This window comes from Nyctereutes procyonoides, unplaced genomic scaffold, assembly GCF_905146905.1.
Source record: "Nyctereutes procyonoides isolate TBG_1078 unplaced genomic scaffold, NYPRO_anot_genome, whole genome shotgun sequence".
In the NCBI taxonomy this organism is placed as follows: domain Eukaryota; kingdom Metazoa; phylum Chordata; class Mammalia; order Carnivora; family Canidae; genus Nyctereutes; species Nyctereutes procyonoides.
The window spans coordinates 4,648,895-4,669,452 of NW_026575022.1; the positions used below are offsets into that span (position 1 = coordinate 4,648,895).

The window sequence follows — 20,558 nt, forward strand, 5'->3', positions numbered from 1 at the left end:
ATCACTAACAAACTGGAAAGTCACTGATTTGAGGTTTACAAAAGCATGCATGAAGTGACACATCTTATATTTCAAACTTGTAATGAAAGGGAAGGATACTCTCATCAACAAAAAACCTAATTTATACTGACAAATACTTAGTCTGCTGAACGCAACTAAAAACAAAATACTGATGGACATTTACATTTTTTCCGCTACAGATATTAGCTGTTGTTTGTTCTTTGGCTACAAAGTAATTAATTAATAAGTTCTATACTTGCTTATTTATTTTGTAATTTTCTTACTTGTTTTCATTCCAGTACAGTGTAATGTTAGTCACTATAGTGATTCAGCACTTCCATACATCACCTGGGTGCTCATCACAAGTGCCTCCTTAATCCTCATCCCCTATCTCACCCATCCCCCCACCCACCTGCCCTCTGGTAACCCATCAGTTTGTTCACTTTAGTTAAGAGTCTGTTTCTTGGTTTGTGTGTGTCTCTCTTTTATTTTGTTACAATTACTGATTAAAAAAAGAAGAAGAAACATCAAGAGCCAGCAAGTTAAACAATACAGCAACCAGACTAAAATTATTTGATATCAAATCCCAAAAGGTTCCTGAACTTAATTCCTTGTAGATTATGAGATAAGAGAATTATAACAAAGAATAAATTCACCTTCATTATTGAGTTGTGAAAACAGAGCTGTAGTGTTTCGTGCAATCTCTACTGACATGACTGACCCAAAAGAGAAACATGATAAGACATTATTAGCATATAATATGATATTTCAACTGAATATGTATTCATGTACACCAGATTTTCTGTTTGTTTGTTTCATATATATATATATATATATATATATATATATATATATATATAAATGACAGTTCCTTAAGGAAGAGATGCCACAATAAATGAAAGACCTTTTAACCCACAGTAAAGAAACATAACAAAGCCATTATGAATGATGCAGCAAGTTTAGGAAAATGAAAGCTGTTATTAAATGTGACAGGCTGTCATAACCAGAAAAATAGTAATCAGTGTAATCATAGCAATAAAATAATATTTGTATTTTGTTTCTTTCAAGGAGTTGAAATAATGGGCATCTTTTCTAAGTTAACAGTTTCAAGTAATATGGCAAAAGTAGCAAAAACAAAAATAAAAACCTCTAAATGTGAAGCATATTAACATTAAAGTCCCTTCTAAATGCTTTTGTTTTTCTTCAAATTTCCTTTAAGATAATTATATTCATATTCCTTTTTTCTTTCCTGTGCATGATTATGTTATTCTTTTTCTTTACAATCTAGTAGTCTTGAACCAAGCTTCCTGTCACTTGGCTCCAATAAATTCATAATCAGCTACAATTGGAATATTTCTGTTTTTCACAGCCTGTAATAAAACTCTAAATTTCTTATAATTTATTACTTTCTCTGAAGTAAAATCACCATTTCTTTTGTAACTTTAAGAATGCAGTATAAATATATAATTATCTCTACCTGGTATTCAGTGATGCTCCTCAGACAACGTTGAAACACTGCAGCATGGGACATGTGTACCTGGGGGCGTATTTGTGCTCAATGTTAGATACCCCCCCGTAATAGAAATTAAATTCACTGTTCAGCAGAAGTTACCTCAGAACACTTTCTGGCCCACTACTTGGCCCTTTAGCCATATCTCCTAATGTTTAAGGGACTCAAACCCTGCTGGACCTTTTTACTAAAGCCTCATAGAATCAACAGCAAAACGAGTTTATTTACAGTATATGACTCTTTCTATCCTTTCTTTAATCCAATGTCCAAGGAATAGGCCTCACCCGTTAAAACATCTCTGAAAATCTAAGAAATGCTGTTTTTTCTTTAGTAACAACTCTCTCCATAGAAGCAAGTTGTATGCAGTATGGTATACCAGGTCCCTTTAATCCTGATCAGAGTCCAAAGAGGCTTTAAATTTTAATGTATTTTAGGTAGAAAATTTGTGTCAAGGAACAGAATGAAGTCTATTCACAAATTCATGACTTGCTAAAACGGAGTGTGGGAGGATTGATCCCAAATCTCTTTATCTGGAAACTGCTGGGCCTGGTCGGGGTTTCAGAGGCCCCGAATGCTCTGCATTCGTTACCACCATCAGTGGTACTTTGCTTGTAGTGTATGATTGTGATTAAACGTAGATACACCGTATCAATTACCAGTGCTTACCAGTACTGAGAGTACACGGATATGAAATTTTCTTCTGAATGACTTCAGTGTCTTGCAGGTCATCGAGGCACCACACTGCAATGCCATTATTCCAAACTGCAGGGTTTCTAATGCATATTCAGAGAATAGCAATCTCCCACACGGGAAGTAGCTCATTATTTATTTTTAATCTGTAGTGGAAAGATTTTGTCCCTGGAGTCTGCCAGCTAAGCGACATCACTTCCCCTTTGCACGCCTCCGTTTGCAAGTCTGTGAAATGAGGATCTTTTCACGGGATGATCGCCGATGTCCTTTCCAGCTCTGCTGTTCCTTTTATTCTACAATCTATGTAGAATCTTATGGATAAACTTCCAAGTAGTTTACTTTTGGTGGTTTTGCTTCCTAATAGGCTTCTCTAAAGTGAAAAAGCATGTGGTTCTACCTTTGCAAACTCTCACGTCTTCTCCCGAAGAGAAAAGGATAACAAATTAAGAGTCATACATATTGATGTCCTTGCCACTATTTCAGAAACATGTGTAATTGCTGTACGGTATAAAAGTTATCCTCGTTTTAAGCACCACTCCTGACATACCTAAAGCAAAGCACCGTTCCTTCCGGTGCAGCTTAGATGTCAGGTCCCGCTGTGGCTGTCTTCTGCACGTCTGTAACTCATGCGGATGTGGACTCTGCAAATAGACAACCTCAATGACTTATTTATATCCACTTTGTCAAATGGAGGTTTAGAAATTTTATCTTAGCATTCTAATGCTTTTAAAATCGTTTTTGATTGTGACTAGTAAGAGTAGCTTTCTTTTCAAAAGCTAGATTGATTTTTTTAAGATTTATGAATAAAATGCATTTAATTCCCTTTAATTTTATAGCTTCTTTTAAGGTTTGATGTGTGTATTAATTATTAGGTTTTTTTTCCCAGTTAAATGATCAACAACTTTTCCACAAAGAAGATTTTGATTATTGTCCATTTTTATCTCTTAAAAGGATCCTTCCCGGCCATTGGGGTGGAGGCGTTTTGTCCCAGCTTCCTGAGGGCAGGGTTTTTAAATAGCATCCAGGCCCCGCATCCAGTGCCAGGGGGAGGATCTCTGCCCCCCAGGATTCCTGCTGGTAGGTATTTCAGGTGAAGTTTTCCACCACCTTATACAGCAATAGGAATGTGTTTGCAATGGAGAGATGCACAAGACAAAAATAAATATTTCTGAAATATATTGTTGAAAGGAAATGCAAGTGACTTTTCTCTAATGCAGGACCACATTTATGATATCTAATGCTGCGGAAGTAGTAAAAGGAAGTAGAAGAAGGATCTGTAACCTGAGCACCCAATTAGCATAATGCTGCTGCTTCTTCTAGAATAATTTTTACATAAATAAGAACAAGAGCTTTAAATCCCAAATTTCATAACTCAAGAATAAAAATAAAGGTAAATTTGAGCTACTTTGCCACTTGGAGTTGGCTACCAGAGAGAATAAAAAACAGCGTTATTAACAGAGTAATTCCATATTTGGACAAGTTTATAGAGATTTAATTAAAATTTCATTTCACTAAAGAGAATTGATTGAAAGAAATGCCAAAAAATAGCAAATTTGGAAGAACCTTTTGAAAAAGAAAAGTAATACATTCATTGTTTCCCCTAAAAATATCAATCTGACCAAAGCTGTATTTTATTAATGAGAGAAACAAAAGTTAGGAGCTTGAGCATTTTAAAGTGCACTTTCAAAGTTTAGTAAATCAGTTTCTGAATTATCCATGTTATGGTATTATTTCAGTCACAAATTGCTTTTTCCCTCTTATTCTCTAAGATATCCAGCTGCCTTCTTCCATTGTATGAAGGATACAAACCCACTTTATATTTTATCTGTCTTTTAACAAGATAGAGTTAGGATATTGATTCTTGGAGTTTTGTTTATCATGATTCTTGTGTTTTTTTATCATAAGTAATAATTATGCCACAAATTATAGTAATGACAGCAATGTATTCAAGAGGGTCTGGCCCAGCCAACCAATACTGGGAACATTTGAAGACACTAGGAAAGCCAATAAAAACAAAATTCCAATGTGCACGTTTCTTACTTTTCTTGACAGAATTATACCAACAAAGCCTAAGATTATTATGCTTATATTTTTCTGTTGCTTTTCAATTACCCTTGCCTATTTAATTAAAGCATTCAAAATAACAAACCATAAATAGGCTTTGCTGTCATTTGGTTTTATCATTGGGTAAGTCCTGATTGATAACAGTTGGAGGCTTTGTGGCCAACAATGCCACTGATTGAGTAGGAACCAAAATCTTGTGAATTAAAAATTAGCAATTTTAATTCTAATGAGTGCCACTTTTTTTCCTCTTTAGAAACAAAACTGGTATCAATTGCACAGAACTGTTGTCATTGTTGGTGGTGATTGTGGTGTTGTTGCAAAAGACTAGAAATAAAAATCTATATAAGCTAAGCTCTCAGTTACCTGCAAATATAAAAAGACAGTTTTCACATATGTTATTAACATCTCAGTGATTGGAATTGAGGAATGGGTGATTTGTAGTTTAATGGCTTAATCCTTAACTCTGGATGACAGATCTTGGTGGATTTAGGTATGTTTGGCAGAAATGACATTGCAGAGTTCAGGAGTGACTTGAATTATTCAGCATCACCAGTAAAAAATAAATAAGTAGCCCTTGTCACTTAGCCACTGAGAATGATAGAAGAAAGGTGATGTTTCTATAACACATACACAGAAACGACTTTCTAGAGAGAGATCTAAAAGAACACTCTAGCACTCCATTCTTCTCGGCTTTAAGCCAAATTTGCCTCCAGCTTTCATAGGAGAGAAAACTCAGTTCAGTTTTCATGACTTACATACAAATCAGGTGTAACAAAATTGCTTCATAAAAAATTTATAGATCTAAACTCGTTCCTGTTCCCTCAAACTGAAATTAACTCAACTCACTTTTCCTGGCTTATATCACTTTGATAAGTGATCCCTGTACACTTCCTCTGGCACTTTTCAGTAATGACTGCTACAATTTCAAAGGTAATTTTTATCCTCTTCCATTCATCGACAGTTTATTTCCCAAGAATTTCCTTTATAATTTTGTGTAAAGAGAAATGAAGCAGTAATCATGATAAGTGTTTATTCTTTCCTATTTTTAAAAAGCATCTCTTTGCCATCTAATAGATGAACTCATAACCCTTCAGGTCGAGGACATCATCGAGAAAGCAGTTCCTCCCTTGACCTGTACCATGGTATTTTAAACGGTTAGCCAAAGGCTGATGGCCACCGGGCAGCAATTAATTTGCTTTCTCCCAATTGATTATATTTCACCATACTTCGAGGGTCTCAAAAGATATTAGCTATGTCATTCAAAGAATCACAAAACTTTTTCTGATGATGGTGCTAATTTAGTTCCCGGTTACTTATCTTAATCAAATTTAAATGAGATATGTGATGCTGTCTTGTGTAAAATAGCTTCTTCGCATTCATGTCACACTGCTCTCAAGGAGCAATGTTTTTATAGTCGTTATTTTTACACTGACTGCAATAATGAATCATTGACTCATGAGACCCAGGAAGAAGATAAGCCTGAAGTAGGTATTTATGTAACTGTTGTCAATTGTTTAGACTATTTATATGACCTTTCTCATTTCTAGAAAGCTCATAAGAAAGAGTTATTATTCTTAGTTTCAAATAGAGAAGAACACCAGAAAGTAATTGGCTGAAAACTGAATAGCAAGTACAGTCATATATTTAATGCAATGCCTTTCATATAGTAGCTACCCAATCAAGTAAGAAAAGTCACAGGAAAGAGGAGAGGAAAGAAGATAGGAGAAGAAGGAAGCTGAAAGAGGTGAAGCTGGAATGACATAACTGCTATTATATTTTTAAATCAAAGTCTTCCCTGCTGTATTCTTTCCTATTAAAATCAAATTCTACCTCCCTGAAAAGAATTGATGTCCTTCTTCTAAATGTGTAATCAGACATATATTCTAAAATGATAATACGTTGCCCTCTTTGCTCCATCTAGTTATTTCTTTCATTTAATTCTGTAGCCAAACAGTAACTGAACGTGGGAAAGAACATTTTTATATGCCACAGAGTACTGATTACGCATAGGGCCTTAGACTCACAGCTTACCTTATGACAGACTCTGCCTCTACCCAAACCCTTTATGTCTTTGGCCATTTCATTTCACATACCATGTACAAATAAAATCAGCATAATAAAGTCACTGAGAGATAAAATTATGCAGTTATAGTGATGAGGTACTATATGGAAGATTCCTGATTTCAGTCTTTTCTCTCACTGAACAGCAATAACTATCTGACATAATGTAGTATCTTAAATTTATACTAAGATCCAAACATCACAATGTGTCTTAAAAACTAGACTTATTAGTAAAATATAAAGGCATGTTCATTACCTAATGATCACTCAGAAAATAGTGTCCTTAGATGGTAATGATTAGATCAACAAATTCTAGGCTGCCTTTTTCTAGCAGTTTTCTGTCCATTGTAGATGTATTTTTCACTAAGGAAGTAAATATAAGTCATATGTGATGATTATTTTATATGTGTATATATATATATGCAAACTCAAACATATACTTCAAACTAACACAATTTGTCAATTACCATCCAAGTCTGTGAAACAGAAAACATAGGAACAGGCAGCAGTGGGATTTAGAAACAGATAAATTCTGAAAGTAATCAATGTCCAAGATTTTCCTGATACTTCCTTTGTGGTTAATCATGGAAGCTCTTTTGCTGTTGAGGGACTATTCTTCTGAAACACCATCACAGTTTGTCTGCCTGTGCTTTAGATACAAAGCTATATATAAAATACCTCTTTTGACATTTTTACCTGAGCTTCTCTCTATTGCATTCCATGTATTAGGGTCAAAGGAAATGGCAAAATGGAGTGAATTAATCCCATGAGACTCCCTGTCTGCTTACACTGAATCAGATAACGAGAGAAATGTGAACACATGGGGACTCAAAGACCAGAGCAATCATTAAATATATAATTAATAATAATATTTACTTTTATTTATTTTTTTACCACTTGAAAAAAATTTGGATGAGCTTTATACTCAAATAGCCAGACTTCTTCATATCTACATATAAGCATCCCCTGACTAGCCAAGTCAGGGAGTGAATTCACAATCCAGTTTTCTATAGGCTGATAACAGATCCAACTAGACCATCTCTATAGCAAAGGACTTACTGAGCTGAGCCAATATTAAAATGTCTTCAAAGTCCATTATCCATGATTATCAGTATTTTCCTTTCTATATTTCATGTGAAATCCTATCTGATATGGAGTCAGGACAAATATTACGTGCATTATTATTCAGGCAAAACTTTTTCTTATTCATAAGGCATATAGTTTAGATGGGAGAAATAAGTAAGGAATGATAAGGTAAGGTTGAAGCTGCAGAGAATCTCAGACCTAAGAATATAATCTTATCAGATTTTGATGCATACAGAGGACTGCAGAAAAGCAGTAGCCCAAATATATTAGACTAAGTGGCAGACTTTGAAGGAATATATGATAAGTTAAGGAAAATTGGCATTAACTCAGTATGCCAAGGGAACTCAACAGTGGAAAAGTATATAACTTTTAAATACAATCAAACTGCGGTTCAGAAAAATCAAAGTAAACCATTTCATTTTTTATGTGTTTAGGCATTCTAAAAAAGGTCAGTAACTTTGTTTGAGATCTATAATTTGACATTTCAAAATTAATCATTTCAACAAAATAATTTCTGTAGTTTGGCTTTAGTTCTGAGGATGGTTATCCTTTTGTATGTAGTATATACGACAGTTGGCCTTATTTTATCTTTAACAATATACCTTTGCAATCAACACATATAAAGTTTAAGAGATGGTGGTTTACTTTTTAAGTAAGAGATCCTCAAGGGGAAAAACGCTCTTTAATTGAAGGATTTCTATTTTATACATTTCTGCGGTTGAGAATGTTGCCAATTACCCCAAACAAGTTGTGTGTTAATGAGCGTTTGTGAGTGTAGTTACTTAAACCAAAAGCTAATTTTAAAAGATATAGGGAAAACTGGATTAAATGTGCAAAATAAAATCCTGAATAAATATTCACAATGTGAACTATGGCAAAAGAAAAAGAAAAAAAAAGAAAAACCTTCATTTGGACTCCTCATTCCTGGTTTTTGTATTCCTTACCATCTGTGTGATCCCAAATAGGACCCAATAGGCCCTAATCAATACTCATTTGTACAGTTCTCCCTAGAGAACTCTCCTCCTTGAAAGTCTGTGCATCTGCAGGCTTCAGAAAGAAACTCTGCAGAACTGCAACTATTACAAAAGACTAGAATGGAGAATCTGGGGCAGGAGTGGGCAGATGACCAATATTATTCTATTTCAGGACTGAGGAGTGGGATAGAGAAGAGAGGGTGGCTGATAAAACACCAAAGAGACCACACCCAACCAACAGAAGCACAAGGAAGGTGACATAAGTGATTGTATTTGTAGTCATACACCAATAAATAACCCCTTTAAAACATTTCATTATTGCTACATTAGAGGGTTAATTAAAAACACTTATTTGGGATATACTGATGGTTTCCAAAACCTGTGCAAGAGGAGCTGGCCAGATACTGTCAAGGTTGTGTTCAGTCTGCTTCCTCAATTGCTTGAAGTCATTGGTTCCAAAGAGCAGGGTTCTTTGGCTTACCTGAGGAGAAATAACACAAAAGATTAGAAAATCATTGCAAACTTAAGGAAGACAACTTGAAGATATCACTTGGGATAAGAAAAGTCAGGATGGGAGCAAACACAAACTTGAAGGCATAATTCCAACTTTCAAATAACATTCATTTTGTAAAAACTTTAATCTATTGACGTCTCTTAGTTTAAGGACTCTTATAGAGTCCTGAAGTTGTAGCACAGGTCATAGATTCAGTTTCCTTATGGATAATACTTTGTTTCTTGGCCGAAAATAAGAGATGCTTCACCAAGAAAATTGGCATATGATGACATATGTAAAGATTTGCATACAATTTCAGGAGGTCTCCAAATGAAGAATCTCAGGTTCTTAGAAACTCCATATCTTTTACATAAAGTTATGTGTAGTTGACAAACATGAGCACCATTATCTTTATGTAAGTTTGACAGTGCATTTAAAAGAAAAATTGTAAAAACAGAGCTGTAGGATGCATTCACTATCAAACTCTTGAATGTTTGCAAAGAGAATTTCTATTTTTTTTTCTTCCAGAACATGAAAAATATTAAAAGAATCTTTAAGTGATCTCCAGATTTTTTACTGGTTCTTTTTTACTTCTTCTTTACTAGTACTTTTTACTAGTTTCAGATTCTTTGAATGGTTCTAGCCTTTGATCTTAGCTATGCATTCTTAATAGTATACATACTTCTTTTTCTTAATATCATTTGTAGAAGTTTGAATCTTAAAAATCTGGACCTTATTTATGTGGCTGTTTAAATTCTCCATTGAAACTATAGATCTATTCCCTAGAGATCCTCCTGTTTTATTATTACAAATTGTGTCATCTATTTTTGATGCTATTCAGAGAAACTGTCAACACTTTCAAAAGATTCATTTCAGAATCATTTTCTTTTCACAAAGAAAATTTCTTTTTTTTTAATTTTTATCTATTTATGTATGATAGACACAGAGAGAGAAAGAGGCAGAGACACAGGCAGAGGGAGAAGCAGGCTCCATGCACCGGGAGCCCAACGCGGGACTCGATCCCGGGTCTCCAGGATCGCGCCCTGGGCCAAAGGCAGGCACTAAACCGCTGCGCCACCCAGGGATCCCACAAAGAAAATTTCTTAAAAAAAAATAACTTTGTACAGCTTGCTAAATGAGCTAAGTCTCCATGTGAATCAGGATTTAATCTTTGTGTGGGTTGAAGTTGTTGTGTCTGTGTTTGTTCACCTTCGTTGGAAACATGATAAGCAACTGAGCTACTCAAATGCATTTTCGTCTCCCACAGGGCCTCATCCATGCCCTCATGGGCTGCTGGGCCACTTAAGAACATAAATAAGTGGGGATAGACCAATCTTGTTAGAAAACATGTCACATCTCAGCATTCACTCTTTTGGCTTGCAGGACAAAGCACAGTGGAAGTTGCCTGGTGGCACAATGTTAGCTTTTCATAGTTCTATGCATAGAGAGGTCTTAAAGAAAGTTTAATTAGCAAAACTGAACTTCCTTTCTTTTTTTCCTTTTTAATAAAACCCTTCTAAGAATTGCAGAAAAGACTCAAAAATAAGTAGTACCTTTTCTATGAGGAACAAAGGAAAGTAGTTGGTACTTTATATTGTGTATATATGCTTCATTGAACAAATGTATTCTCCCTTATAATTAAAATTTCACCATAAGTAACCTATGTAGTTGATATTAAATATATCCTCTCTAGATATTTGCTTTATTTTTAAATTTTGTGTTGATTTTCTTTTGATTAGTGAATGATATAAAAGACAAAAAAAAAAACCCTGATTAATTGATTGGTTATGTAACCATAGGCACTTCTGAAGCCAGAAATGAAGCATTTGAAACAATACAGGGAAAAAATGTTACCTTCTCTCAAAAGCTTCAAGACTCTCTCTTGAAGTTTTTCTTTGTAAAGGAACCTCCTACTTATTATCATAAATTGATGTGTGAGAATGGGGATAGCAAAATCTAAAGGTTTTTCCAGCAAGTTTCCTTAGCATGTATTTCCTGTTTGTATAGAATATGATAGAGCTTTATGAGACTTTAAAATCCTAGAACTTCTCAAGGACAAAACATCTTTAGGAGCAACTGAGTATCCTGTCCATAATAACTTTATAGGATGTGTTCCTAAGATGAGGCACAGGCATTTAGGATAATACTTTATGTCTCCGAATTACTAATGGAGGCCCAAGTATCATTTGGGGATATAGCAAGAATCTGGAGCCAGATCTCTTGGTTTCAAGCCTTGGCTCTGTCAGTTGCTCACTGTACATCCTTGGAAAAATTACTTTACCTCTTAGTGCATCTATAATCTGAGCTGTTAAATTGAACTAGTAATTACACTTACCACTAGAATTGATATAAGGATTAAATGAGTTAACACATGTAAAACCCTTACAACAGTGCCTAGAATATTGGAAAACTTATTTTTTAAAGTTAGTCATTACATATGTGCTGATTTAAATGTAGTATATATTGTTAAATCATCTACACAAAAGGTTTTCACAGCAAATAAAACAACAAAGACAGCTTAAAATCATTTATTTGATGCATGGTTTAATCTTTTGAAAGATTTGATTATTTGGGGGCAGAGGGAGAGAGAGAGAGAATCTTCAGATTCTCTCCTGAGTGTGGAGCCCAACTCAGGGATCCATCTCACAATCGGCGAAATCATGATCTGAACCAAAACCAAGAGTCAGATGTTTAACCAACTGAGCCACCCAGGCATCCCTGGTTTAAATTGGTTTTGAATTTAGATATTATACAACATTTCAAGTCACGAGAATTATCTGATGCATTTTGTTCATTGCTACCTAGTGGCAATTAAATAATTGATTATTATATCATCAGTTGCTTATTGTATAGTCATGTCTTTCAACAATGGTCGAAAACAAAAAGTCATAAATCAGATAATTTCAAAACATGTACAGTTAATTTGATCATTGTTGTTATAATACTTTTGTAAATATGGATGCACTACAAAATCAAGAAAAACCATTCTTAAAAATTTATATGTTATTAAAATTTTGCAGTATGGTTAGTGTCATATAGTAGAAACAATATCAAACATTAGGCATCTTTGGCAGTAACTTTCATTGTCAACAAGACACTTCTAATTAAGGAGAAGTCTTTCTGCCCATCTGGTAATTTTCAGTAGAAAGAATAGTACAGAATATTACTGAAGTTAATTGATGCAGATGGTGTGCCGCTGCTTCCTGGAACTGGCAGGAAAATTGTGTTTCATTTCTTTAGCCTCACACCTTTCATTTACACTGAAACAAATCTAGATTGAGAAATGCCACAGTTTTCATAAATGCAATCCCTCCTCCTAATTTCTGCTCAGCTGTTTCATCATTGGATGAAATAATTTATTCTTCAGCATTTCTCTCAGGGCATTTGGATCACATCTAAATTTAAAAAACAAAATTAAAAAAAATAAGACAAAGCATGGAACCAAATCAACATAGTTATCATAGAGATTTGGGAGTTTCAAATAGCTTTAAGGTTAAAATCAATTCCAAATTAACCATAAAACATATTGTTACAGGTACAAATATGTTGAGTACAAAAGATGCAGTATAACTTGTTAGATAGGAATAAGAATCTATTTCCTACACTAGCTATTCCAAAGGAACTATATATTATAGTATACCGTTTAAAAATTTTAAAATACCCATTTGGATTATTTTACTCTAGGAGAAACCATCTTGTTCTTTGAAACAACTCCAAACCTGTCGATTTCAGGTGCATAGAATCTAAATAGACTTTTGGGACCATCAAGAAAGCTCCTAAATATAATGATCGTAGTCATTTTTAGTTATGAATCTTTTTAACTCTGAAAGCCACTTCTTAGTTTAGGATTCAACATCTAGCCACGGGGGTAAGTTGTGATATTTGTGTTTATCCGTTCATTCTTTAAGCTGTTATTAGGTGATTGAGTATTTAGTATAATGTACGATTCTCTGTATTGTAAACACATTAGCTCATTTAATCTCACATATCACACAATGGAGCAAATATTATTATATGATAATATGTAATATACAAATATACAAATACATACAAATAAGGAGGTGAGTTAATATAACATAGGTGAGTTATGAAAGGTCATTTCTCCAAAGTGGAAGTCTTCAATATCACATTATCTGACTCTAATCCTACAACTTCTCATCGCACTGTGATGAGCACACAAGGTATAAAGTAACCAACCATCCCAATTTGCCTGAGACATGAGAATTTCAGTGCAAAAACTGGGAATTTACTATATTATATAAAATATGTAAACTACTCATTTTTACTTTGCCATAGGATAATAAAAGAATTTCTATGTCAATGCCAAATTACAATAAAATATGGAAATGATCCATTTTTATAAAACTAGTTTTTGCTACATGGTGAACAAATACTACTAAGAAGAGGGAAATGGGCAGCCCCGGTGGCTAAGTGTTTTAACACCACCTTCACCCCACGGCCAGATCTTGGAGACCCCGGATCGAGTCCCACATCGGGCTCCCTGCATGGAATCTGCTTCTCTCTCTGCCTGTGTCTCTGCCTCTCTCTCTCCCTCTCTGTCATAAATAAATAAAATCTTTAAAAAAAAGAGGGAAACAGATAATTGCACAAAAATGAAGGAAAGCCAATGTATGCCAACATTTTTAAGTGCCAACAATTGCCAGACACTGTGCTAACTATACATTTTCTCATCTAATTCTTTGAAAACCAGGTGTAGTAAGTTAATATTATCCTCATTTTATAAATGTAAAAACTGAGAAAGTGAAAATAATTTCCTCAAGATCATGTAGCTAGTAGGTAGCAGGGCTAAAATTTGAAGTTTCGTCTTTGGATCCATGTGTTTTACAATGCGAGGAATTTAGGATTTACTGATTTGTTATTCCATTATTTCAGTAACTCTTTTCTTGGTCTAGAATTCACTACAGAATGGTATTCCATTAAAAAGAAAAAGAAATTTAGTAGCTATTCTTTACCTAGTTCTGTGCTCAACAGTGAATTTGCTGAGAAGAATTATACACGATTTTTTACCTCCAGGGCATTTGAGAGTAGGAGGCAGACACCTCCATAGTAAACACCAATACCACACCATAAGTGTGTCATGATTGTTTGATTAAGATGTAAAGAGAGGAGAAAGGAAACAATCAGATCTTCCTAAAAGCAAAAGTGATTCATAGAATTGACAATGGAGACAGTATTTAAGCTCTGCTTTTTCTTTTCTACATATATGATTTTACTGGAAAGAAGGCAATCTTCCAGGGAAGAGAGGAGGTACAACTTCATGGTTGTCATGAAGGTCATACTTCATGAATTATAAGTCCCCTAGAGAATTTGAAAAACAGGAAATCGGGGACTAGGAGGAGATAAAAATGACACCAGAACAAAGGTAGAGGAGAGATTGTGAAGGAATTTATCGCCAAGAAGTTTAGACTTTAATCCTGGAGCTAACAACAGTAAGTAAAACAGGTTTTTAAAGGAGGCATTAGCCCTTCATGGTAATTGACTGTTTACCTATTTCGGTTCCCCATTCCACTCTACACTCCATGGAGCAAGGGTCAGGTATCAATTGAGGATTGGATTTGTTTTGTTTTAGAGAGAGTGTGTGTGTGCTCATGAACAGGTGCAAGGCGGGGGAGGGGAGGGGGAGGGAGAGCAAGAGACTCTTAAGCGGACTCCACGCTGAGCACAGAGCCTGATGCAGGGTTCAGTCTCATGATGCTGAGATCCTGACCGGAGCTGAAATCAAGGATCGGACACTTGACCAACTGAATCACGTAGGCACCCCTGATGGAGCATGATTCTTTGAAAGCCGGAGGAGTACTTGATGCATAGTAGGCATTAAAAAAATGTTTGATGCATCGCTGAGTGTCTGAAATAATGGTTACATAAGCCTTAGCAAGTATAATTAGTAACTGATTATTTTAATAAATGAAGCAAGAGAAAACAAAGTCAGAGTATGGGCAGCAATAACAGATTTTATATCGTCAGCGCAGCGTAATGACTTACAGACTAACAGGGATTTGATAAAGTGAGAAGTCTAATATTACAGTAGGATTTCAAATCTGGGTAACTAGATAGATGGCAGTGTTTTAAAGAAAGTTCAGGGGAAATGTTAAAAGATTTGATTTGAATTCAGTCGAGGATAAGATTCATTTGGGACACGATCTGATAGTAACTAGGCAACAGTATAAGGAAAAAATCATTCCCCAATTTTAGTACTTATTTTATGAATAAAAATAATTAATATAACTTTGTTCAAATTTATGTCATCCATATTTTTAATGCCTTAGAGGGATAGGAAAATTATTTACTCTCAAATCCATTTGAGATTATAATTATAATTCACTATCTCTATAACAGAAATGGGGGAGGTAGAAATAGATTAAAAATAACTGGCTTTAAAAGTCTAGAATTGTAACCGGGGGGGAAATAAAGCAGGCAACCTGTCATCCAAGTTATCGCCACAAATTTTATTACATGGTAGACAAAATATAGACATGATATAATGTTAAATAAGCTAGAATTGATTTAAATATGTAATAGAGTTTGGAGGTCATTGCGATTTGTTTAGATTCTTGATATTACTGACAGCATATTAGAAATGGCCAAGCTGGTACAAAATACTACATTCAGCAAAAACTCATTACTCATATGAAAATGTTAAATCTCTGTAATCCCCTTCTTTCACAGATCTTCTTGAGGCAAACAAACAACAAATATACTGTTTCACTCATGAAATATTTTCCCCACATATCCTTAGAACATTTAAAGAACGCTTTTCTTCTGTTTTCTTTAATAACACTTTTATCATCATGTGGTTTCTCAACATCACCCATATCAAAATCATCTTGAGTATTGGGCAACTGAGAATTTGGAAGAAAAAAAACCACATTAGTCAATTGTTCATTAAAGTCTCAATTAAAGAAAATATTTTTCCTTATAATAGAAAAAAGATGATCTGGGATTTTGTGATTCATTGAGTTCAGGATATAAACAAGTGATTTCTTCCAAAGTTTTTATTCCAATGCAGTTTAAGATATACATAACCATTTCCAGGCTATTTTTTGAAAGATAAAAAAGTGAATGAAATTCACTTTTTGTATGACTTGTAGAAGTACTTTTCAAAAATCTCTTAACCTGATGAGACTTCTATAAAAGGATTTTGAGACTTGACTAACATTCAAGAATGCTGGAGTTTGTTGACTTCAGTACATTGCAAATACTAAGTTAATTCTGTGACATGAGGCCTTTGGGAAACTGGCTAAAATCGTAAAAAATAGAGAGAGAAGCTGAAATATTTTGAAAATATAAAAAGAGAATTAATCACCTCCAAATATATTTTCCAAGAACAGTAATGTATTGTATAGTTTTTACATATTTGAAAATAGGAACTGTTACCTTTATACTCGTCTATTTTGTTGATTATAAAATGTGACCATAGACTGTAAAGTTGCTTGTAATCTTCACAGTGTAGCTAACCTCCCTATAGAAAACCACTAGGAAACAAATTACAGGTTAGATGCCAGCAGTCTTCTAATAAAACAGCTCCTTAGTTTAATAATAGCAGCTCTAAACTGATGTTACTGCACAAAATACAAAAGATGCAGAGCTCAGGTGTGAAACTTCTAATTCACAAGAAACCGGGGGAGTCTTCATTTGACTCTTTATTATCTTTAATGAGAAGATGAAACTTGTCACTGATGAATGTTAAGATCGCATCAAGTATCTCCCAAAGAGTTATAGATAGAAATAATTTCAAAGTACTTGGTATTCACATAGATTAGAATCTTGCTCAAACACTTCAGTGCTACTCTCTGAGGAATTATGAAAATTGTTGAGAATTTTGAAGTCAACTTGCTCCTATAAAGCACCTACTCTGCTCAGCTTTACAGAAACATCGTTTTGAGAAACCTCGTGAGTGGGGATACATAGGAGTAATATATAGGGAATTTAGGAGAGAAAAAGAACCTAACAGAATCAGACACAACATTTTATAGTGTAGACAATAGATGTGATGGGAATGCCACTATGGGAAATATCTCTGTAGGAGACTTTCAAGGAATAGGTGCAGCATTTACATTCTGGGAGGTGTGGAGTGAGATTAGGGAGAGAAACAAATCGGTGGGTAATCCTGGCAGGGGAATGCCAGAAGGAATAGCAGAGGAGACAGGACTAAGCAATACAGCTAATGGAACAGGAGATGGTAGGGCTGGCTAGGAGAGAGGAGGTCCAGCACGGGATGAACCTTTCTGCTTTAATCTATAAATTATGTCTGAGACGCACCTATGGCATAAAAATTAAGAGCTTAAGCTCTGAGACTCTCTACCTGAAACTGCCACTTACTGTTTAACTCTGGGCAAGTACTTTAATTTTCTATCCCTCAATTTCCTTATCTGTGTAATAGGGCTAATCATAATTTGTATCAATACAAGTGAAGTGCTTGCAAGCTCTTTTTATTGTATCAAGACTGACATTCTTAGGGAGAGGATTTTTATCTTATTTTATTTTATTATTTTATTTTATTTTATTTTATTTATTTTTACTAAATATGTTTCCCTGGCAGCGATGGTCAAGGTAGATGAAAAAGGTATGACTCTGGGCAGGTGAACTCAGTGGTAACCCAGTGTTTTCCCCTTAAATTCCATGATCCATTATAATTGAAACTGAAATACTGGTCTCAGAATTTTCATATTTAGTATCAAAAATGATCTTTTATGTTTGCATCAGACTCCTGTTTCCAAGCTCTCTGAAACCAGTATCCAAATAAAAGATTTCATGACAAGTGGTCAGATTTAAAACCTGGATCTTGGGCAGCTGGGGTGGCTCAGCGGCTTAGCGACGCCTGCAGCCCAGGGTATGATCCTGGAGACCCTGGATCGAGTCCCACGTCCGGCTCTCTGTATGATGCCTGCTTCTCCCTCTGCCTGTGTCTCTGCCTCTCTCTGTCTAAATAAATAAATAAATAAATAAATAAATAAATAAATAAATAAATAAATAAATAAATCTGGATCTTCTAGATCCTTGCTACATTAGTGCTGAGAGTTCACTTGACATCCATATTTTCTGATAAAGTTCTGTATCTGTATTTGAGTGAAATTAATGACTTTGAGGAGCATTATGGAAACCCACCAAGATGGAAAATTTCTTTGGATTCTCATACTATGCATGATAAAAAGGGAGTTTTATTACTACATTTAACCTTTAGCACATCTTTCTTGAAAATATAGATTCAAATGTAAAATCTAGCATTTGCAGACATTGTACTAATTTGTTACAGTCACCCTTTTTAACCCATAAGGCTTTGAGTTCATAAAAGGGACATGAATTACAATATGAGATCTAATATTTGCGTCATTAGCACACATAATTTCTTTCCAGATCTTTTGTACTTATGAGGAAAAACTCTGTGCACAGTGCATATTCAATTGCTAAAAATCTCAATGAGAAGCAAGAAATACAGATGTAAAAAGTAGATATGTCATATATGTTTATTTCAGGTAAATATCATTTTCCCTTCATCTGAAATGAGTTTATCTTTTAAACTTGAGTAATTTGGCAGAACAAATAGATTCTTTTCTTTGAAACAATCTAAGTTATTTATACTACATATTCTACCTAATAGAGGTATTGGGAACTGGTAACAGTTGCAAATAGATATGATAGAGAAGAGATAAATGATGTTCAGTTTCCAATTTTAGCTTGTTACTAGACTACAAAATCAGAGTTACTTATTTTTCATGTACTTCCATCATTGTTACGTTGATCTAATCTTTGTCCAATAAAGACATGATCAAGAACTATTGCAAAGCCCACCAACTTTGTAGCATCCATCAATCTACTGACATTTTTCCACTTAGAAGCCCTTAAAAGCAGACTATGACTAATGGTTTTTATAATTTCTTAAATTTATAGAAATTTCTCCTTTCTGCTTTGCCTTAGGAATAGTTCAGAAGTGTCTGGTCTAACGTAGTTCAGCCGAGGGTACCACACCACTATGGGAGAAGTTGTATCACAACTGCCAGAGCAGCTACAGTAACTGCATAAACCCTGACTTTAGCTTGTTGATTGTCTTTTAAGGAGAAATCAGGACCAAAAGAACATAATCTAAACAAGCGATTGCAGGGCTCTAGAAAAAGAAATGCTTAATTCCTTTGTAATTCATGTTCTTTTTACAAACTCAACATAAACAAGGCTGTAAAAAATGGAGAGATCTCTATGTGTAATAGTAAGACTTTTGTAGAAGCGTGTTGGAAAATGAAGTTCTTATTAATAAAATACAAATGATTTAGCTGCCACAGCTGGAAATCTCTAACTGCAGCACATTTTTTTGTAATTGCTCTAATCTTGTGTGTTCTCTTGCTCTTTTTGCAGGCAGACCAGTAATGATCGTGGTGGAATATATGGAGAATGGATCCCTAGACTCCTTTTTGCGGGTGAGGTGTTCTTTTCTGATAGCATTTAAATAAGCTATTCTGAGTTCTAGATTTAAATCATTTATCATAAATTAATTTTTGCATAATGTTATTCATGGATTTTTCCATGAAGAATAGCAGCGTTTTCTCTAGGGTGCATTTCTCTGATACTGTGATACATTAGTGTGTTACTAACAGGAGGAGTATATACACATAATAATATAATTGATTTCTCCTATAAAGTCACATGCCATATAAATATATATATATTTCAAATGATGTTATAAAGAGATTAAATGAAACTCAGTTGCTTTGCACAAACATTTGTTTTGCTTTATCACATTTAACTATTCAGCATGATGTTTTATGCATGATCTATAATACTGAACCCCTTAAATTGATATATATTTACTAATAATGACTCAAGTTCATATCAGAAAACTGGTATTAGCCCTCTTAAGTTCATTTGCCTGACTTTCAGAAAACAAAAGAATTCACGCAAAACTCTAGCAGAGATCGGTTTTAGAACAAACCTTTTTAAAGTATTCTTTTTAAAATGACTTATCCTAGTGCTCGCTTCGGCTGCACATATACTAAGGTGACTTATCCTTGAGGGAATGGTGTGTACAGAAATCATTTGTCTTATATAGTAGTAGAGAATAACAGAGCTGAGAAGGCACCATGAAGTTATATTTCAAATGTATTTATAATGTCTTTAATATTTAAAAAGCCATCATGTGCTACAAAAATGTTCATTGATATAAAAAATACCCATAAATATAAAAAATAATCACTACAGTAAATATTTTTCATCCCCAGGAGAGGTTACATATTTGAGTGTCACTGTATTCTTATTTATCTGTATACAAAGACATGACCATTTTTCTTACTTATAGCATGACTGGACTCTTGCTATTTGGAATGTGTTACACTATTTTTTATCTTTTCATATGATAAAAACGGTCTCGAGCATTCTTTCTTCACTTTATTTTTTTTGCTTTACATCATCACTTGGTTGAGTTCTGCATCTCATTTTTCTCTTTTGATATCATTTTCATTTATTTTTCTTGAGTTCATGCCCTCTTCTTCCAACTTCTCTCACTATTAGCGGTGATGATATATTTACCCTGCGACTGGACTTGATGTCCAGATTCAATGCCAGAAGCTGAATTCAGCAAAATCATCAAGTTATTACAGAGCAATATGCCTTGTACAATGCAGACTCTCAAGTATTCTCTTTAAGACAAAATGAAATTCATAGGTGTTTGGGG

The 20,558-nt window shown here is 34.4% G+C and overlaps 1 protein-coding gene across 1 annotated transcript in view; it reads left to right on the forward strand.

Annotated features, from left to right (window-relative positions):
* LOC129520989 (ephrin type-A receptor 6-like) overlaps positions 1-20,558 on the forward strand; it is a 727,437-nt gene that overhangs the window by 701,146 nt on the left and 5,733 nt on the right. The window contains 2 exon segments of the mRNA XM_055342191.1: positions 3,152-3,277; positions 19,247-19,308. Of these exon segments, the coding sequence (XP_055198166.1) occupies positions 3,152-3,277; positions 19,247-19,308 (188 nt within the window).